This window comes from Lithobates pipiens, unplaced genomic scaffold (genome assembly GCF_037356315.1).
Source record: "Lithobates pipiens isolate NorthernLeopardFrog02 unplaced genomic scaffold, aLitPip1_a1.2 Scaffold_18, whole genome shotgun sequence".
NCBI classification, from domain to species: domain Eukaryota; kingdom Metazoa; phylum Chordata; class Amphibia; order Anura; family Ranidae; genus Lithobates; species Lithobates pipiens.
The window spans coordinates 346,718,293-346,741,570 of NW_027507758.1; the positions used below are offsets into that span (position 1 = coordinate 346,718,293).

At 42.8% G+C, this 23,278-nt stretch overlaps 1 protein-coding gene across 1 annotated transcript in view; it reads left to right on the top strand.

Annotated features, from left to right (window-relative positions):
- LMBRD1 (LMBR1 domain containing 1) overlaps positions 1-23,278 on the top strand; it is a 340,404-nt gene that overhangs the window by 290,324 nt on the left and 26,802 nt on the right. Inside the window, exons 10-12 of the mRNA XM_077487418.1 lie at positions 518-582; positions 7,090-7,192; positions 10,858-10,962. Coding sequence (XP_077343544.1) covers positions 518-582; positions 7,090-7,192; positions 10,858-10,962 — 273 coding nt within the window. The remainder of the gene's footprint in view (positions 1-517; positions 583-7,089; positions 7,193-10,857; positions 10,963-23,278) is intronic.

Here is a 23,278-nt window from a genome sequence, read left to right on the forward strand (position 1 = left end):
TTTTTGTAGCTCTGCACTTTGTTTTTCTTTCGAATAGAATGTCTCAGTGTTTTTTGTGCATTAAACTTTTATGTTTTCTGCTCATATGTTATATGTGTTTGTATATATGTGTGTGTGTGTGTATATATATATATATATATATATTATAGTGTGTGTGTGTGTGTATATGTATATGTATATATATATATATATATATATATATATATATATATATATATATTATTATTATAAAACTATTTATTATTATTATTATAATTTTTTTTTTTTTTTTTTTTTTTAGTAACTGGATTAGCATTAGATCAATATTGATGTGTGAAAACTTGGCTAAAAATTTACAAAATGTGCATTGTATTCTTTACGTTGCAATGTATGCCGTGAAAACATAACAACATAGTTACTCAGTTTATGCATACACTTGGCACAATTTCAGAAATTTTTCTGGTAATGTAATAACAAAATTTTGTTTAAAAGCTGTAATGTAGTATTAATAGTAACTAAAGTCTCTTTCATGTTTCAGATTATTTGGGGGGTATTCTTTATTCTTGTGGCTCTTCTGATGATAGTTTCACTTTTCCTTTCTAAGTAAGTATATTTGTGAGATTTTCCACTTTATACAATTTATATATTGTTTTAGTGTATGTGTGCACATTTACTTACATTTTTGGAATGTACTTGCCCCTTCTCTTTTCATAGAGCACCATCCTTAACTACTTAAAGTGATTGTAAACCCTTACACACCACTTTTACCTAAATGTAAACCTATAATAAGGCTTACCTTTAGGTTCTGTGAATATCTCCTAAACTTGCACATTTAGGAGATATTCACTGTATCAGCATGTGCCAACGGCACATGCGCACTGAAGAAACGGCTCGCTCGTGCTGTTTCTTCAGCTACTGTGCCGTTACCGCATGAGCGGGAGTGACATAATCGTGGCTCTGGGCAATTGCAGCGCCAGAGCCCACAATACTCGGAAATAACTCCGGGAGACATGTCGCCAGCCACAGTGTTGTGTCGGGACCACTGCGGGGCTTTGATCTAAGGTAAGTATTTCATAATGAACTAGTATGCTATGCACCCTGAGGGGCGATGTAGCTTGCTATACAGACTTCAGTTTTCAGTTTGCTTCAGCTCTTTCCAGAAAATTGGATTATCTGGGCCTGACTCTGGTTTCAGCTCTGGCTAGAGTGTTTCTTCCTCTGGATAAACTCCAGAAGTTGCAATCAATGAACGAAAAAAATTGGATTTTACAGCAAGTCAAAAATCCTTTCATTTGAGTTCATTGACAGACACAGCACCCACCCCTCTAATAAGTTTTAATGCTTCTGACACTGCTTGTTACTAAATTGAAGACCTATAGCAAAGAGGGGGGGGGGGGTGTATATCACCTAGGACTGCCCATAGGCATAGCCTAGTCTTTTTTTTCTCCCCAGTGTCGTACTCCTGTAGGGGGCGATATAACCTTATGGTTCTGAATAATGGCAGTGTGTGTCTGACAATAAACTCAGAGAAATTTTTGGCAAACCAAAAATCTAATTGTTTTGCTTTTAAAGCATAATACAGAAGCAGTTGCATGCTCAAACCTAAATTGTATGTAGCATCTATTACACTGGTGAATTCTGCAGAAATTATTAGCTAACGTTGTTCCATATGTAAACAAATATTAAAACATTCACTTGTGCAAAAAAAAAGGTAAATAGTAGTAGTTTTACTGACTTCAGCACAACATATGTACCACCTACAGTAAGAATAAATTTTACAATTTACATGGTAGTTTAACTTCAAACGTTTTAAGTTTTAAATTTGAACTGGGTAGTAATTTTGAAAGCTTGAACTTTCTGCTCAATTTTTTTTATCACCGAATATCCGCTGAAGAGAATCAAGCTGTTACTAAAATCCACACTTGACAGGCTTTTCTGCATTTTCTGCACCTCTGGGACTGAAAGGGTTAGTGTGGCCTATCCATCATAATGAGCATAAATTGTATGTGGCAATGCTCTTTATAGTCTCATTTGGCAGGCAGGAAATATCATCCAGAGTTAATGTGCCATGATTATGCATTTTTAACCTGAACGTATCCTGCGGCTATCAAAAAGTTGCTAATCCATTTGAAAATTTTGAAAATCAACCTTTTATATACACAGCAACAGGCTCAGAACTTTCTGCTTCATTAGACTTAGATATATAATTGTAGAGATTTATCAAGGCTCAATCAAGAAGGCTTTTAGGAAAAAAAAAAGTTTCAAATCTTGGCAACCAAGCAATGTTAGAAAATTAAAGCCTTCTCATAAGTTACTCTATATATACCATATCAGTAATATGCCAACATTAATTTAAAGGCAAATGTTTTTAATTATTTTAACCATTCGCTAAAGTGGAACTAAACCATTCTATCTTTCATAGCCAAGGAAGCTGCTGTCTTAACCTGTGTTTGATCTTCATTTGTCAAATTAGGGCACATGTAAGCAGTTATCACACCAGCTTGACAGTTCAGTTGAGAGCACAAGTAACTATGTTTGTTATCATTCATGCTATGCCTTAAGTGTAACTTTTTGGCAAACCGTTAAAGGCGAAGTTTACCTTTTTGGGAAAAAATAATAAATGCATATATTTCTGTAGAAAATAAAAATTTGCATTTATTTTTTTCCCACAGAAGCCTGGAAAGCATTGCACCCATGATAAGTAGATCACAGGTGCAATGCCGATCTCCTGCAGACTCTCTCAGTATAGCTGTCTGCCCTTAACTCCTATATGGCAGACAGTTACTGAAGAGCACCCTCGCAGTTCATTGTGAACTACATGTCGTCTGCTGTAATGGAACACAATTATTGTAGTTCACTCGTTCACAGAACTCAAGGCGGCAGAGCTCCGCAAGGCCACGCTGTTTTTACACATTACTCCCTAAATATGGGTGTAAACTACTCCCAAAGGTGAAATTATGCTTTAAATTGACAGATTTACATCCACTTTAATGTTTACTTTGTTAGAATTTATTTTTTTATGCTACAGCTTTTTATTACCTTATATTACATGGGTTTAACACTATCTTTTATTAAATTTGAATCCTGTTTACCCACATTTTGCAATCTTGCATCAGGGAAACTGATTGCTTGCAACAGCCGTCGAGTAAACAACCAGAGTAAAAAAAACAAAATTTTTTAACATGCAGACGTTGTACCGTTCTATTTATTGATTGTAGATATTGGCTGCTGCTCCAATGACACTGTATATCAGTGCAGCAGTTTTTAGCCACAGCAGTACAATGTCACCATATTGAATGTAAATATTTATATACTATCGCCAAAGCAGAGTCGCTGTGACATTGTACTGCTGTGCTGATGATCAGGAAAATGTACAATACAGTGTCGTCATGTCATGCGACATAGTGTCATCAAAGCATCCAGCCATTGTAAATGATCATCACCACAGCAGTACAATGTCGCCAAACCAATGCAGCCAGTCAGTGTCCCCAATCACTAGCTTCCAATAGTTTAAAGCTGGTCTCGAGGCTAAACAAATTTTATCTAGATACAAGAGGCTCCTGTATTCTTATTTGAATCTTGGTGTCCTTTGTGTATTTTTCCAGATTTGAAGGAATCCAACATGGAAAAACTTCTGCACTTTGCATTGTTGCACCCCCTTTAAGGCAGGCTGTGTATCTCACCCCACTGTAGTTTTCTTCAGCCAGTTTTGTAGTGTGGGGGCCTCCTGGTTCCTGCCCACAATTTTGCTCCCTACATAAGCTATGTGGAGCAAAGTATTACTGTCGCACTTCATTTGAGACTACTGTCGAATATATACCTAAATGTTTTTGTTCCCGGAGTTCAATTTTAAATCAAATGAGGAGTTTTGCCTTGCTTAGAGTACTATGATTGCTTTGTCAGAGGAGCAGAGTAAAAGGTTGCAAAGTAGAGTGAAAGCAGCTTTGAGGTTGCTGTAGCACTCTAAACCAGGGCTCGACAAACCCCAGGTCGCCAATGCGACCAGAAATCGCAACCTGGCACCTAAGCTGCCACCAGCCCACTCACTATTGATGCCCCAGACATGCAGCAGCATTAACACTGACTGCCGTCCTCCTCCCTCCTCCACACTCAGCGGCGCCGCGCTAAGTGTGTGAAACTGACAAGCAATGGAGAGAGGAGGATCTATCAGATTTCAGCTTGATGTCGGAGTGGGCGGGAACCAGCCAGTGTGGGCGGGACCCAGCTGCTATCAAACACCAGCCAATGGAATCTGGTCGGGCTGCTACATGTATGTGGCCCTGCCCCTTTTCTTAAGCAACCCAATCGTTGGCCGGTGTTTGATAGCTGCTGAATCCTGCCCACCCGGACAGGACTCGGCCGGGTCCCGCCCACCCCGACATCAAGCTCAAATCTGACATATCCGCCTCTCTGTTACTTGTCAGTTTCACACCCCGGCTGGGTACCGCCCATTCCGACATTAAGCTCAATTCTGACAGCTCCTCTGTTACATTTCAATAACAGAGTACTCCGTGTGAAACCTGGCAGCTCCAACCAGTGGCATCTGCCAGTGCCAAACAGTGCCACCTGCCACCACCAATCGGTGCCACCTGCTAGTTCCAACCAATGCCACCGCCAATCAATACCACCTGCCACCACCAACCAGTGCCACCGCCAATCAGTGCCACCTGCTAGTGCCAACCAGTGCCACCATCAAAGAATACCACCTGCCACCACCTACCAGTGCCACCTGCCAGTGACAATCAGTGCCACCTGCCACTACCAACCAGTGTCACCTGCCAGTGCCATCGTCAGTCAGTGCCACCTGCCAGTGCCATCTGCCACCGTCAACCAGTGCCACCTGCCACTACCAGTGCCACCTGCCACCACCAATCAGTGCCACCGCCAATCAGTGCCAACTAGTGCCACCACCAACCAGTGCCACCTGCCAACACCAACCAGTGCCACGCCAATCGGTGCCATTTGCCAGTGACAACTAGTGCCACCGCCAGCCAGGGCCACCTGCCACTTCCAAACCAGTGCCACCTGCCAATCAGTGCCAGTGCCACCACCAGTGCCAATAGTGCCACCTGCAAGTTTCAAACCAGTGTCGCCTGCCAATGCCAGTGTCACCTGCCAATGCCAACCAGTGTCACCTGCCAATGCCATCTGGCAGTTCCACGTGCCTGCCAGTGCCACCTGCCACTGCCAATCAGTGCCACCTGCCACTACCAATCAGTCCTACCACCAATCAGTGCCACCTACCAGTGACAACTAGTGCCACCGCCAACCAGGGCCACCTGCCAACACCAACCAGTGCCACCACCAATCAGTGCCACCTGCCAGTGACAACTAGTGCCACCGCCAACCAGGGCCACCTGCCATCACCAACCAGGGCCACCTGCCATCACCAACCAGGGCCACCTGCCATCACCAACCAGGGCCACCTGCCAGTTCCAAACCAGTGTCACCTGCCAGTTCCAAACCAGTGTCACCTGCCAGTTCCAAACCAGTGTCACCTGCCGGTGCCATCTGGCAGTTCCATGTGCCTGCCAGTGGTAACCAGTGCCACCTGCCAGTGCCAGCCAGTGCCACCTGCCAGTGCCAGCCAGTGCCACCTGCCAGTGCCAGCCAGTTCCATCTGTTGCCAGCCTTACTCTTTCTGGTCAGCCCATAACCCTGATGTAACAGCGTTTCAATGGAGTTATTGACTGGGTGCTCCATTGTGAGTTAGGGATAGGGGGTGAAAATGAGTGGCCTTACCCCAGGAGCTGACAATCCATACCACTCTAAAAAAAAAAAAAAAAACTGTCTCCTAACTTTAACTGGCTCCTAAATTCAAAGCACATTTGTCAACCCCTGCTCTAAACTACTTGACTTTCTTGAGCATAATGCAGCCTTTTACTTGGACATGCATGGATTACAGTAATAATCTAAGGCTATCATTAGGCTGTGTTCAAAAAGTTAACTTGTACAGATCCGTGCTATAGCGGAATGATGGCTGCAGCTCGGCTCTGCTTTGCCAGAAGGCCTACAATAGACGTCCTCCCCTTTACATGCTGGCCATGCCCCCTGAAGAGCGCGTGCACTTTGATCACCCGAGTCAACGAGACTCTGGTGATCGCAGATCGGAGAAATGGGGTCGATCCAATGACAGCAGCTGATCACGTGATGTAAACAGAAGATCAGTAATCGTTTTTTTTCTTCTCACGCTGACAGCGTGAGGTGAAAAGGAGATCACCGGCTTCTGTTGAAGGGACATCAGTCCCTAAGAGGAAGAGGTGAAGCCGCCTCATATATGTGCCCATCAGTACCGCCTGCCAGTGCCACACATAAGTGCCAGCAATCAGTGCCACCTATTGATGCCCACCAGTGGTGCCAATCAGTACCTCATTGGTGCTGCCGATCAGTGCCCATCATTGCCACCCATCAGTGCCACCTATCAATCCCCTTCAGTGCCACCCACTAGTGTCGCCCATCAGTGCCCATCATTGTTGCCTTATCAGTGCCCGCCAATGCAGCCTATCAGTGCCCATCAGTGTAGCCTCATCATCGTACATCAATGAAGGAGAAAAACTACCTGTTTGCAAAATGTATTAACAAAATGTAAAACGGTTTTGTATTTTTTTTTTTTACTCTTTTTTTAATTTGTTTAACAAAAAACAAACAAACCCAGAGGTGATCAAATACCACCAAAAAAAGCTCTATTTGTGGGGGAAAAATGATATAAATTTCATTTGGGTGCAGTGTTGTATGACCACGTAATTGTCATTCAAAGGGTGGCAGCTCTAAAAGCTGAAAATTGGTCTGGACAGGAAGGGGGTTTAGGTGCCCAGTAAGCAAGTGGTTAAATTTCTTTCACACTGTCCTGAACAACACTTGGGTGGCTAGATCACCACTCATTTATATTTTAATACCAGAAGCATGAAATTATCCAGTTTTTTCGTTGTATAATGAAGTTTTGATTGATTTGGGCATATGTGGGGCAGCTACCGCAAAGTTAATAGATGTTGGATAACCTCTGAGTATTTCACTAAGGTGTCCCCACTGAAGCTTTATACAACTTTTTAATATTGTGGCTTGTTAAATATGAATGTTAATGTATTAATCATTTCTATTCTCTTTTGGTAGTCTTGATAAAGCTCTTCACTCTGCCGGCATTGAGTCAGGATTTATAATCTTTGGTACAAACATAACAAATCCATTGAATCTTCTTCTCCCAGTTCTGCAGAGGGTGAGTAAAAGTTCTTTTGTTGCTGCATGAGTCTTGCATAAAGGCCATAAAACAAAAGTTGAGTGTTTTCACACCCCTGGGAATGCCATCATCCCTTCAAATCCGCATTTAGAGAAAAAAACTATTGATTGAAATTTTACGGACATCCAGGCTATTCATAAAAATAAAAAATTTTGTGTCACGTCATAGCAACAACTTGGGTATAGTATTCTCTAACATTCTGCACATTTTGACACACTCTCTTCACAGAAGCTGAAACAATGAGCAAAAACCCTTTAACAACTAATGCTCAGCAATAATAAGAAAATTAGCTTTGGCCAGTTTGTTAAACGCTTACAACCCAAGTTATCACTGAACACTCATGATAAATAAAACACCACACTAGGGGAATACCCCCCCATTACAATGCAGCAGGTCCAGGGACATCTTGCTTGAAAGGATCACAGGCGCCACTCTTGGATCAATCAAAAGAAAGAAAGAAGCACAAAAAAAAAGGAGCAAAAAATGATCGAATTCCAAAAATTACAAATTGCACCTACATATAGCTCAGAAAAAAAAAAAAAAAAAAAAAAATATATATATATATATATATATATGTATGTAATATATATATATGAAAAATTTATTGTTGTAAAGGCCCCATGCAGCTATATCATGACACCAGTTAACTCGTCATGATCAACCAAATAACTCGAAGGCTAAAAGCAGTGTTTGGGATGTCAGATAAACGTCATAATGTTAAGTGGCAGCATATACACAAAATACCTTCAAGGATATTGAAGCCGTTCAGCCATAAAAGGGTCGCAGGCTGGGGTAAAAAAAGTTTGTAGATAGATTTTGAATAACAAGAAATATTACTGTAATGTGTTTTTAGAATTCACAATTATTTTAATGTATGCTATAGCCATTATTATTAAATGCTTCAGATCTGCCAAGCCCCCACTAATGTGGGATTTCCTGTGGAGCAAACATTTTCAACAGTGGTTGAAAACTAAATACAAACAAAACATTAAATCTAGTAAAAATCAAGAGTGCAAATCATTTGTGCATGGTATTGTGGGTAGAAGAACAGCCTGTCAGCTGTAATTCTGCCCACTTTGATTAAAACACTGCCATGAAAAAAATGGTTGCGCCACTCCCCTTCTCCTTTGTTTGACAGCCTATGTAATAAGACACATGCATAAGCCTGTGTAAAGGGGACATGTCTGCTGCTCTGCACTTCACTGTGCCTGAGATCGGAGCCGGCAGAGTTTACATTCACTTTCCTCCGCTCTCCTCTGGATCTATCCAGGTATAAAGCTAATTGAAATTCTTACATAGGATATTTGCAGCAGAGCGAAAGATGGACAGAGAGAATGAGACACAGTGAAAGACTGAGAGAGGAATACAGAGTGAGACAGTGAGAGACAGACAGTAAGGGATGGATGCAGAGATATTGAGAGAAAGAAACACATAGTGAGACCTCAGAGAATACAGAGAGAGCAAGACTGAGGTTTAGTGGGTGGGGGATAGTGTGATGTTAGGTCACCGCTTCTTTAAGCTTTGGTGCTATGCCACTTCCACAGATGGACAGATTTATGAGGTCTGCAACTAAATGAGGGTGCATTTTTGAGAAGTATACTCAATGTGATTTAGGTTACACCAACATTATCTACTAAACTATGCAAACAAATGGTGTTTTGGGTATTTGGGTTTACAACCACTTTAAAGTAATGTAGTGATTTGTATATATTCTGTAGATGTAGAGGTGTGTTTATGTGCAATACTGTATATGAAGGATTAGCTCAGTAGCTGGGTGTGTGTGACTCTCTGGATGAGTCTACAGCACAGTTATTAGACACAGCAGACAGCAAGTCTTGGTAAAACCATACCTAGTCTATTTACCTGGTGTTTTTCCAAAATGTAAAGGCATAAAAATAGCTAACAAAACAAATCCAGAAGTTAGTAAATTGCCCAAAGTGGCAAGGATTTAACACACTGATCCCTGACCAACTGTCCTGCAGCTGTCTGCAGGATAAATGGTTATAACCAATCAGACAACCACACAAGTGAGGTGGATGGGGGAATCCTCCCTGCTGACTCTTCCACTGTTGGAATGCACTGTCGATTTAGCTGCAGACACTGATTAAATAAAAGTTTTAGAAAAGTCCTGTTTCAGAGAAGTCAATCACTAAATTATCTTCTGTAGAATGGGAATGGCTGTAAATGGATCAGTTCCTGCTGAACTGGCTTAATTTTGATCCATCTATGTCCAACTTTAGTCTCACCACACAGGACCTGGTTGTCATCACATAGGTAGTTTGTCTGCTCCATAAAGTTGACCCGCACAACCAATTTGTTGCTCTTAAAAAAAAATCACAATATTTATTCAGAAATGTGTATAAAAAAAGTTTATAAATGTAGATCAGTTGACACATTTTAACCTACAAGGCCTTAGTCATAACTACATTAAGACACAACTTTGAAAATAAATAGTAGCACTAAGTACCACAGGCTCCACCCATCAATTATCCTAATTGATTGCAAATGATTAACAAAAGAAGAAACAGCTGTAATATCTGAAAGGGGGTCCCGTGTGTGCTACTAATCTTCACAAACAATGTGAAACTAAATATATAAAGAAAAAATTAAAAACAAATAATAAAAGTACTAAGCAGGATAAAACTAATGTATGTGCAAGCAAAAACGTATTTATAACTAGGAAACTAGGGAGAGAGTAAAATTTTTGAGCTGATGCAAGTCCTAATCCCATCTCCGTTTAGCTTCGGTAAGCTAGTGTTTAATCTAAAAATCCACCATGCCTCTCCCCCCAGTAATTGTGTTTCCCGGTCACCTCCTCTAGGTAAGACAGCCTTCCTATAGCTCTAAACCTGAATGAGGAAAGATCACCCTGATGGCATTCCCTAAAGTGATGAGTTGCATTGGAAACATGTTTAGCATTTGGGTTATTAGTGTCACAGTAGTGTTCCCCTATTCGGGTCCTTAAGGTATGTGTAGTGCAACCCATACATTGTAGGCTGCACAAAGTACAAGTAATTAGGTAAATTACAAAACTTGTACCACAGTTAACATATTGTTGTATAGCTTGTCTGCTCCTCAGTCTGACGTGCACAGAAAAAACTGGTTCCAGGGTAGAGCATCTTCACTTGGCAGACTAGGAGTTTTAAAGAGATTGGGGTACTCAGGCCTGCTTCAGCTGGGCACATTAACCTGTGAGCCAGCCCAGCAAACTCCCTATATAGCAAAGATAGATACCCCTGACTGCTGTAGCATTATGGGACTGTATACACACATCACAGTATTTTTGCTACAAGTACAAGAAAACCTTCCATAAATGGTACTGAAATCCGTCGCATAGTAAGCCTGCCATCATTGTTGGTGCCAACTACAGGCAGACTGGGAGTCTCAAAATCTTTCATTCCCAGACAAAGAATTTTTGTCAAAATTTGGATACCGATAACTTTGCTTAAAAAAAGTATTCATCTGCTGCAGCAGGCATTGCTTCTGTAAGAACATATAATACAGATTGCTTTACTTGGGTTTAGTTCCCAGAATAGAAGGTAGTCCTATCTTTTTCCTTTTTCTACTGAAAAAAAATTTTTTTTTGAATTGTCTGTGCCTCTTTGGAAAGCTTGCCCCTCACACCGTTTTTTTTTTTCTTTCAGGTTTTCCCGCTAGACTATGTGTTGATCACTGTCATTATCATGTATTTTGTCTTTACTTCTATGGCTGGCATCCGACATATGGGAGTATGGTTCTTTTGGATAAGGGTAAATTGTTTACACGTTTTTTTTCTTTTTTTTAAACAATCTGAAAAATACACGTTACAGTACTTACTCCTCTTTGCTTTGTGCCAGGTGGTCCAGCTATATTTTGAAAATGTGATCCCATGTAAAACAAAGTGCAGATTGTGTTTTTCTGTCTGCCTTTGTTAGTTTTGGCAACAATAACTTGTAAAATAAAAGTAGGGCTGTTACCGATTAAAAGTTTTGTGTTCGATTAATCAACTAATTTGCGATTAATTATAACACACATACAGATCCAACTACTTTTATCTAATCTCCTTGCATTGCAACTCTGCATTAGTCCGTGGTAAATGTGGTATACACTATGTACAATCACCCGAAACTAGTTAGTTTCCACAATCCATGACTTGATACATTTTAAATTCAAACTGTAGCACTGACGTAAGTAATTTTTTAAATTAAACTTTAAGAAAAACGTAGAAAGTTAGTTTAACTTTAATTATAAAACGTATCTAGTATATTGACGGTCACTTTTTTTTACAACAATGTTAAAAACAGAGGTTGTCCAATTTGCCATACACTTAGCTCACTGAATGATCCCAGTTAACCACATCCATATTTACCATCACTGTCCAGGCTGTCTGGTGACATCATGGACTTCGACGTCACCGGACTCATCCCCCCTTCCCTTCGTTGGCAGACGGAGGGACTTGGGGAAGGGGGGAGGAGTCTGGAAACGTCAATGTCCGTGACGTCACCGGATCTCCGACGGAACTCCCTGAAGACCCAGAAGCCAGCGGAGAGGTGAGTACCAATCAATTTTGTTTGATCGATCAAACTTATTTTAACGATTAATCGAGGAATGAATCTTGAATTTTCCCAGCCCTATAAAAAAGATAAATTAATCTCCGACCCTAGTGTGTTCAGGCTTTCGGTTGAGTGCAGTAAACCATGTTGGTGAATTTGCTTGTGCTATTTATGGAAAACATTTGGCCTTTGTTAAATTATAATAATATAGGAGCATGTTTAGGAATTTATTATGAAGAGAATGACTCTATCATTTAGCAGCCTGTTATGTACCATGATTGTCAACTGCCTGTTGTAGTGATTGAAATGGTATTTCTATATACCTGACAAAGACCAGCTAGGTATAATTTCAGCAATTACCACACTTAAGAAACCTGCTCAGCACTGCAGTACCGAGAAGACAGCTGCCAAAGTTGATGTTCAAAGCTTATCTGGTTCAATTCTGGGCGGGTATACAACGTATATACGCTATTATTAGCCAATCATTGCATAGAACAAGGGTGTGGTTAATACAGAGGTGCACATTACATATCATTACATATCATGAATTATGCCATCTGCTTTCATGACTCAGTCAGGAGTCCCGCTTCCCTATGTCCCTATGTCATGTCTGGGGTGGCCCAGACATATTGAGACACAATTTCTTTATTTAGACAGTACAGAATAAAACTGCTTATGCAAACTATATTTTCTTATATGTATGCTTTATAGAAAACTGATCCAATCTGTAAATACAGAACTTAAACTAACTAGCAGATTAACCCAAGTTAATCTTATATGAACTTATAAAGATGAAGTCACTCCGATTCAGCCATATCACTACACCTGTCTTGGGCAGCTTACTCATGTAGAGAATCAAGAAGTGCAGAGAAGTTTATAAAGTTGCCACTTGTGATGGGACCATGACATTACGTGTAATTTCTTAACTGGCACTTATTGCTCATATGGCTTATTCAAGTAAGTTAGGCTAATGTGATTTCAGTTGAGTTCTTTTTTTATTTATATTTGTGGCACAAATTACAGTCTTTGTAGATATCTGTAAAATACAGATAGTGAATGAAAAAGTGTGTTATGAACAGATTGAGTAACCTCAATGCATTTCCAGTTATCTCTTCAAACCCTTACCCTTTTCTCTTTCTTTTCTAGCAACAATTGAGTGTAGTGAAGTTTTATTAAAGTTGTATAGACTGTTCACTTAGACTGTGTATGTTCACTGAGTTTGGCAAATGTGGTGAATATATTTGAAATGTGAATGAAAAGTGAACTTTGAAATGTACAGTACAGAACACAGGATCAGTAGTCATAGACCATGGGTTATATATGTTGCTACCTTCAGGTGACTGGATAATGACAGATTCTTTGCTAGGAATGCCCCCTGCACCCTCATAAAGCCCCACTCTCCTAGTTTTTTTTTTTTTTGCTAGTGTCTGTTCTGGCCCTCTTCTCTGGAGTTTCTACACTAGTCCTTTTTATTTTTCTTCACTAATTTAATTACACTTCTTTCAAGATCCTTATTGCCTTAGAGCTCACTAGTAGTTCCAGATTGCTTAATCTCAATGTATATTTTGGGAACCGTTCCTGAACCCCACTTCAGTGAGGCCAGCCTGTCAAGTTTGCCTTCGGGGGCCCTGGATCCTGTGCTGGGTGCTCCCCTTGGCATGTGGTACAGCAAGTGTAGTTAGCTGTAGATGTCATACAGGTCAAGGACCATGCTTCATACCAATGGCATGCAGACCCTGAAGGCCACTTTGGGGGGTTTTCTACCGAGACAGGTGAAGGTTAGTTTCCTCTGGGAACCTGCAGCATGCACAAGGTAAAATTGTGACGTTGTCCTATTTTACATGTGGGTGATAGTTCGTTCACTTAGTGTGTTTTATCTTTTTGAACTTGGCAGGTTTTTCACACTTAACGTTGCTCCTTGACATTGACGTAGTTGCTAACTCCCCCCCCAGCTGATGTCCTTTCCCCCATTATTTCTGCAGAGAATGCAAGAAACATGTCTGCTCCTTGCTATCTGCTTGTCCAGGACACTAGTCAGTGCCTGAGTTACTGGGGCTCCCTTCCCACACACACAAACAACCTTTAAACCAACATTCATTTTAGGAGTACCCCACAGCAATGGCAGAGACAAAGCACAGAGAAAAAAAGGGCCTAATATCACTTAGTATTCAGTACACAGAACGAAGGAAAGCAGCAAAGCTCTAAAGGGGATAGTTCCCCTGCATCGTAGCAAGGTCTGGCTAAGGCATATTATCCACTTCCAGACCGGGCCTTTTTTTGTCGCTTTGGTTACATGTGACAGTCGGTATTTTTTGCTAGAAAATTACTTCGAACCCCAAACATTTTATATATTTTTTTAAAGCAGAGCCCCTAGAGAATAAATTGGGTTTTGCAATTTTTTATGTAACATAATATTTGCGTAGTGTGTTTTTCAAACAATTTTTTGGAGAAAAATACACTTTTTGAATTGGTTGTTAATGAAAGAAACACAATACCTAACACAATTTTTTTTGTAAGGCTTCATGCACACTGGGCTTAGAAAAATAATGCCAGTTCCCTTGGCAGAAAAAAACGATCATGTAGACAAAGTTTAGAAGAGATTAGGAGACTTTTGTTTTTTTGTTTTTTTTAGCTTTTTTTCTGCCAGGAAGCTCCAATCGGAAATGCAAACCAGAAGGGTTGTTTTTACTTGCCTCTAAACATTGAGCTCAAATTATGCCTGTGATTGACATGTGCATGGACACACAAGATAGCATTGAGCTGATTCTACAGCCGGAACCCAAAACTCCTGTAGAAGCAACGATTTTTAAGCCAGTGTGCATTGAGCCTTAAATATAAAAGATGTTACGCCGGGTAAATGGATGCTAAGCATGTCACACTTTAAAATTGCACATGCTCCTGCAACAGTGACAAACAATGTGAATTTTACTATCCATAGGCGATGCTTTAAAAGCCTTTACTTACGGTTCCGGCTCCACATGCCGGAGGAGTAAGAACTGGTAGCTCTGGCGATCCCTACTTATAAAACCACTTCCACAGCCCCCAGGCGCTCACCTGACCTCTTGTGCATCTCCCCGGGGACAGCAACATGCAACTACTTTGATGTCCAGAGCGGTCTTCCACGGCTACAGCCTTCCACTCTGAGCCTTCACCATCAGCCCTGCACACAGCCAATATGGCCGACAGCTCTGAGGTGGAGGAGAGCGTGATCACACCTATGCCAGCGGGCACAGCTCCTGCCTCCCCGGACGATGATTGCGCCCAAATGGCTCAGGCTGTGGCTGCCCTCTTGTTACCCACCATCACAGTTGTGGTGGAAAGGGCAGTAGCCTCAGGCATCACCCAGCTCAGGTAGGAGCTTGGTGACCATGCTAAAAGCTCATCAGACATTGAACAGTGCCTCTCTGAAGTGCAGACCACGCAAACCAATGATCGGCAGTTCACTCAAACTCGGCAATATATTCTGGAGAAGTTAGATGACCTTGGGAACCATTCCCGCCGGAAGAATCTGAGGGTAATAGGTCTCCCTGAAACCTTCAGTTCCGGCTCTCTGCAGGAGCTCTGTGCCATGCATATACCACAAGCACTGGGGTATCCAGCATCATGTGCAATGGAGAGAGCTCATCACCTGGGAACCCCTTCCGATGACCATTGTTCTCCCCGCCCTGTCATTGTCCACTATCTAAACTGTGGCTATCCTATTTGCAACACCAAATCTTTCCAATTAGATGGCCATAAACTGCTACTTTTTGCAGACTACTCAAGGCGCAAAGGCCTTCCAACCCATTTGTGCAGCCTACCCTGCCACTCTGCTCTTTACCGATCCGGCTGGTGAACTGAAGCTGTTCACACACCCTGAGGAGGCCATGCTCCATCTGAAAGCATACCTCCTTATCCTTGTTACAACCCAGGTTGTATTAATATTTACCATCATTTTCTGATGTTTTGATGTCATTTTTGTTCCCACAGCCTTATCGGAGATCTCTCACATCATCTTGATCAGCAGTGCATCGGGAACATACTTCTTGCCCCAACACTTCCTGTTGCCCCCTGGGAGAAGTTCATGTGCGCATCTTCTTCTCCCTGGTAACCCCAGTTCTTCTAAACCCTCCTCTTTGGAAATCAAAAGCCTTCTCCCCTATGCTATCCCACTGGGTGGCATCCCCTTGGTGTCAATTGGCATGCTCACGCTGTCCCTTGGCTCTGCACCAACCTCTCACTGATCCCCCTCACCACTATTTGTTTATGAAAATAGTCTAATAGATTAAGGGGCTACGGTCTCCCCCCCCCCCCATAAGCAGGTGGTGATGCTACATCACCTCAAACACCTCAAAACCTGCTTGGCTATATTGCAGTAGACTCATTTGACAACAGCTGACTTCATCCATATGCGTAAATTATGGGTAGGATTATGATTAATTTATGGGTAACTCTCCCCGGTGAGGTACTTTCTGTAGAATCTGATGAAGCTGGCCAGATTATAACCCTAAAATTTAGATTGTATTCTAGAGAATGTGTCTTCTCCAACATATATACCCTAAACTCCCCCTCAAAACAATTTTTTCGATCACTGTCCTCCCTACTAGTTCCCTATGCTCACATCCTCCCTCCTAGCTGGGTCGACTTCAACTCAGTGATGCACCTCCTTGAAGACAAGTCCCAGAGTAGGCCCCCCCCCCAAACACCTTCCCATCATTGATCACCAACCCATTAACAAACGTTGTAGAAGTTAATAGACCTCTGAAGGCTAGCCCACCCTGAGGGGAAAGACTGTTGATTTTTCTCTTCCCCCTCTTAAAGCGGAGGTCCTCCCTAAAGTGGAGCTTCCGCTCATTGGAACCCGCATTGGAATCCGGCGCCATAATTGGCACCTTTCAGGGGGGAGGGGGTGCAGATACCTGTACAGTACAGGTATCTGCACCCACTTCCAGCATAGATTCTGCAGAAGCTACGCCCCTTTCCGAAGGTCCCCCGGTGCCTGCTGGGAAAGATACGGATCCCAGAGACAGCGGGGACCATCCTTATTGCGCAGCGCGACTCGCGCATGCGCAGCAGGGAACCGGGAAATGAAGCCGCAAGGCTCCACTTCCTGATTCCCATACCCAAGATGGTGGCGGCAGCACCCGAGAGACGATTGAGAGATCGGCTTCGGGTGCCGACATCGCGGGCGCGCTGGGCGGGTAAGTGTCGTTATTTTAAAAGTCAGCAGCTGCAGTATTTGTAGCTGCTGGCTTTAAAAAAAAAAATGGCGGCCTCCCGCTTTAACAGTCTGTTCAGTATTGACTACTTCTGCAATTCCCTGTTTATAAAGCACAGCTCAGACTCGCATATCTATGAGATTGTCATCTCTGATCACGCCCCAATTTCGGTTGACCTATTAGACTTTACCCCCCCCCCCCCCCCCCAAGCTCTCTTACCACATGGCGTTTCCCTTCATACCTTTCTAATAACCAAGACCTCCAAAAGATCATTAGAGAAACATGGGCAGACTACGTAGATGCAAACTCGGGTCATGGCACAGATTAGAATCTCTTTTGAGAGTCTGAGAAAGCCGTGTTGCGTGGCAGATTCATTGCCTTTACGGCCGGGTATATAGGAAATATCACCAAACAGTACAGTGTAGCCAGCCAAGTCCTTTACTCTGCCCAAACCAACTTTATGCAGCAGAATTCCCCAGAACGCAGGAATGCATGGCGTGAAGCCAAACAGAAATTTTATTTGTGGGCTGCAGCCCAGGAGAAGATCCACCAATCTTTCCTGGACCTTCAATACCATAAACTTGGCAACAAAGTTGGGAAATTGTTGGCACGCCTGAGCAGGGGATACCGTACACCTGCTCACATGAGAGACACGAATGGGAGGCTCACATCATTCCCTAAGGTTAATTCCATCTTAGAAAGATTCTATGCAAACCTGTATGGCCCCGATCCCATTGATATAGAGTAGGAATGTGCTCGGGCGTGTTCAGATCAAACCCGCCACGAATCCGGCACTGCACACCGCCAATCATCATAGGCAGCATGTGTATGTGCAGCTGCCGGTTGGAAATGCCTCACTGCCTATGATTTGCGGTGTGCAGTGACGGCTTCCTGGCGGGTTCAATCCGAACATGCCCGAGCCCATCACTAATATAGAGGGTACATTGTGGGTCTGGAAGTTATTTCTTCATTCTCCAGGGCACAAAAAAGCACTGTTCTGCCTCGCCACCAACTGAATATATTCAGGAGTAAGACTGATCTTCATAACCTCTTAGCCCTTGTACACACGGTCAGATAATCTGTCGGAATGTGTCCTATGGGACGGTGTCGTCGGATAATCCGACTGTGTGTGGTATGCATCGGACTGATTCCGTCTGACCCAATTTTCCAACATGTTGGAAATATTTCCCGACCAACTGGTTCGATCGGACATACTCCGATCATGTGTAGAGAATTTTGATCGGACCACGCATGCTCAGATCAAATTCCTACATCAAAGCTATTGGCTACTAGCCTGAACGTAGTCCCATCGTAACGAAATTACGTCATCACGTTCTGAATGATCAGATTTTTCGACAACCTAGTCCGACCGTGTGTATGCAACAGTTTCGGACAAAATCCGACTGACAAAATCCGACGGATTTGGTTGTCGAAATCTCCGACCGTGTGCACTGTGGGCTTAGAAAAAGATATTAAATTGCTAGGGCATTGTGCTATGTATTATGGAGACATTGGCTGGAATAGAGGTAAAAGAAAGGTGACTGAAAGCAAGAGGATTGCACAGAGACCCCTGCAATGAAAACTAGAATCACATTTAAAGGGACACCAGCTTTTTATGATCTTAGGTGTATTTTAGTTGCAGTTCGGTCCAGTAAGTATTGGATCCCCTAGCAAAACATGACTCAGTACTTGGTGGAAAAATCCTTGTTGCCAAGCATAGAGGTAAGACATTACTTGTAGTTGGTTGCCAGGTTTTCCCACATCTCGGGATGGATTTTTGTCCACTCGTCTTTACAGATGTTCTTGCTTTCCTGGCTGTCACTTGGCAATTTGAAGTTTCAGCTTCCTCCATAAATTTTCTATAGGATTAAGGTCTGGAGACTGGCTATGCCACTCCGTGACCTTAATGTGCTTTTTCTTGAGCTACTCCTTTGTTGCCTTGGTGGTATCTTTTGGGTGATTGTCATGATGGAAGACCCATCCACTACCCATCTTCAGTGTTCTAGCTGAGGGAAGAAGGGTCTCGTCCAAGATTTTACAATATATGGTGCAGTCCCCTCAATGTGGCAAAGTTGGCCTGTACCTTTAGCAGAGAAACCGCTCCAAAGCATCATTTTTCCACCACTGTGCTTGAATGTAGGGATGATGTTCTTAGGGTCATAGTCAGCATTTTTGTTCCTCCAAATACGGTGAGTCGAGTTAATGCCAAAGAGCTAAATTTTGGTCTCATCTGACATGGCACTTTCTCCCAATTCTCTGAATCATTTAGATGTTCATTGGCAAACTTCAGATGGGCCTATACATGTGCCTTCTTGAGAAGGGGGACCTTGCGGGTGCTTCAGGGGTTTAATCCATGGCAGCGTATTGCATTACCAATTGTTTGTTTGGTGACTGTGGTCACAACTGCCTTGAGATCATTCACAAGCTCCTCCCATGTACTTTTGGACTGACCCTCATTTTTTTCATCTTTGATAGCCAGAATTATTGTATTTTATCATTTAAAATAAACCTATGATAAAAAATGATAGCCCCCTTCATTTCTTTGTAAATGGGCAAACTTAAAAAATCTGCAGGGGATCAAATAACTTACCCACTGTATATATGTGGGCCATAAATATAAGGTGAGATCTCTTTATTTCTTGCTACAAAACAGGAGTCCCAAGGAGTGGATTGGATTAATCAGGTGTTCCCTGCAGGGCTTTACCAGTGTCCGATCATCTGAAAGTAGCAAAATATAACCCATAGTCTGACTACTGAACTGGTGTTCTGTACTATACTCCAAGATATGGAATGTGCCAGTATAGCAAAATTAACACAGTTAACCCCTTGATCACCCCTAGTGTTTAACCCCTTTCCTGCCAGTAACATTTACACGGTAATTAGTGCATTTTCTTTATCATACATCATGGGACACATAACCTTAAGTAATGGGCTATGGGCCTTCAGGTGTTGACACTGGTATACCCAATCATCAAGGTCTAAGGTGTTGGTCACGAGTGAAGATGTGCTCTGAGGAGCTCCAGGAGTGAACCATGCTGGATTTAAAAAACCTCCACAACCGGATCCATCCACGCCACTGCGGCCACAGGATGGTACACGGGCCTCGCATAGAAGAACGCGGCTTTGCCTGTAACGCTTCTCTTTGAAGGCTGTAACCTAGGAACCAGGACTCTTTTTGGTCTTGCTACATTACCTAAAGTTGTCCTGAGGGGTGCTATACAGGTCTAAAGGGGTGGAACCCCTATTAAAAGGGACCCAGTCTTTGAAGGTTTAACCACTATGCGTCCGCGCTATAGCCGAAAGACGGCTGGAGCGCGGACGCCAATTGCTGGGAGGCCGTTCCTGGACATCCTCTTGTTTACTTCCATGTTGCGCGCTCCCACGAGCGCGCACTGGGGAAGTTCTGTACTGCCCGTGTCCCCTGGACACAGCCAATCGGAGAACGCTGTAAACGGCCAATCACAGCGGCCGTTTACAGCACGATCGGCGTGCCCAATGAGAGATGATCTCATATGTAAACAGTGCCATCTGCCCCCAGTGCCACCTGTCAGTGCCATCTGCCCCCAGTGCCACCTGTCAGTGCCATCTGCCCCCAGTGCCACCTGTCAATGCCATCTGTCATCAGTGCCACCTGTCAGTGCCATCTGTCATCAGTGTCACGTGTCATCAGTGTCACATATTAGTGCCATCTGTCATCAGTGCCATCTGTCATCAGTGTCCCTGTCCTGGTGCTCCAGGGCCTTCAAAAGTGTAATAGTCAACAAGTTAGATGTGTAATTTATGCTCCTAGAACACCTGATGGCACTCCCTGCATGTTGGGCCTCTGAGTGGCTAGGCTGTGGAAAAGTCCTACACATGTGGTATAATACTCAGGAGGAGTAGCAGAATTTATTTTGGGGCATCATCTGTGGTATACACATGCCATGTGAAAGAAATAACCTATTACAATGACAATTTTGTGGAAAAAAAAAAAATCTTAATTTTGCAAAGAATTGTGGGAAAAAATAACATCAAAAGGCTCACCATGCCTCTTACTAAATACCTTGGAAGGCCTACTTTCAAAAAAGGGGTCATTTGGGGGGTATTTGTACTTTCCTGGCTTGTTCGGGTGGCAAGAAATTAAATAGGCCACCAGTACATCAGATGTGATCAATTTTGTACGATTGGCACCACAGCTTGTAGACTCTAACTTTCACAAAGACCAAATAATATCCACTACTTTGGGTTATTTTTTACCAAAGATATGTAGCAGTATATATTGTGCCCAAAATTTATGAAAATAAATTAATCATTTGCAAAATGTTATCACAGAAACAAAAAGAAATGTTTTTTTCAAAATTTTCAGTCTTTTTTCATTTATAGCGCAAAAAATGTAAAACCCAGAGGTGATCAAATACCACCAAAAGAAAGTTCTATTTGTGGGAAAAAAAAGGACAAAAAAAGTATTTGGGTACAGTGTTACATGACTGAGTAATTGTCATTCAAAGTGTGAGAGCACTGAAAGCTGAAAATTGGTCTGGTCACGAGGGGGGTTTAAGTGCCCAGTTGTCAAGTGGTTAACTACGCTGCCCGCCGTGATGGATGAAGTTTGGATCTGTCTGTTTTCAGCAGTATCCTGCAGTGAAGGTAAGGGAAGAAGCCTAGGAACTGTGAAAGGTCCACCTACGCTTTTCTTCCATACATTAACACTTGTATGCTTCAAAAATCTCCACTTAAAGGGAGTATATTACACATACCTTAGTATGTTGCTTCCCAGCAGCTCTGTGTCCTGGGTGTAACAGAATGTGTGGTCCCAGTAGTCAGTGGTCTCCTCTTCTGATGGAACTAAGTGGGGAGACAGCAGTAGTTTTTACATTTGTATGTATAAAACGGCCTCTGCAAACAGGTTACATATATATCCTGAAGGCATAACATTCTGCTGATAAAACTCCTCCCTCTTCCCTCTCTCCCCTCCTGCAGAGGTGCGGTGACCGCTTCACACATACTGCTTGTATATATTAAACTTGCCTTTATGTGACATGTCCAGCAAGGGATTGTGGGGACAGGCAGCACCAATTCTTGTACTCTGACAGTACACTCGCCATTCTGGTAAAGCCAGACGGCGCTTGCAGCCTCCTCCTTCGGGTCTGCAGTTGCAAATCCGAATGCCGTTTCGCGCGCGTGGACTAGATTGGTTGTAAAAAGGAGGGAGGCAGGTATTAGAGAGGGGTGTGATCTAGCTAATAGCCGGCGCCGTGTGCGGGACGTAGCATCCTTGTGGAGCACACACTGAGGGGTGGAACGCCGACAAAAGCCAGATCAGGCTCTCATGAAGCTTTCTAAAAAGACAGACGCTCTCCTATCAGAAACTCCAAGAACAATCCCTGCAGTAGAGGAAGTCTATCATACTAGATGACACGGTGCACTGGGTCACGTGAGGGGTGTATAAGGCATTTCCAGTACACGAAACACAATTGTTGTTCAGCACCAAAGCTAATCTTTATGGTTGTATTGTTTTTCTAAACTATTGCTGAACAAGTGATTTTCCGAAATGCCTCTGGTTTTGTGCTTTGCACTATGACTTCTAGAACTACCACTAAGGTACCAAAAATTCCATCCCCGGGTGCTGGGAACAGTACAGGAAAATACTTTGTTTAGCATCAGATTAATCTATGCTGCCATTGTTTTTTCTTACTATTGCTCCGCAAATAGAACATTTCTTAGTGTGCCTCTGCTTTTGTGCTTAGCACTATGGCTTCCAAGGTTACTAAGGCACCAAAAGTTCCACCCCCAGGCTCTGAGAACTCCAGCCATGCCTCCACATTGTCAACCTTTCCGGAGATGCCAGAAATGGCAAGCCATGGTGAGTCATTGGAACCTGCCGGTGGTGCAACTGCTTCTCACACTTCAGCCCCTGTATACGTGACTGAAGATAAATTTTTCTCTGCCCTGCAGGGCTTAGAAGGAAGATTAGCACCTTTAATCGCATCCTCCATCCAAGGGGATAGGAAGCATTCTAGATTCCTCTCTCCCACTGCAAACCCTTTATCAAGGGAACAGTGGAGACCGGATAAGGTACTGCCCTGAGGCGATCGAGAGGAAAAGCAAGCCAATTATTCCTCTGCAGAGGAAATAGTTGATGATTTAGCTTCACAATCTGAGGTACAAATCCTTACGGAGATGGATCGCTCCACTTTCAGGCTACCCCTAACAGTCAGCTGAAAGTCCATTTTTTTCCTTGGGTTCTTTGAAACCTTCACAACCTATGCATGCGTCTCCTGTCCATGCATTACTAGAGAAGCTTATTTATGCCGAATGGGATCATCCTCATAAGCATTTTCTCCCTCCAAAGAGAT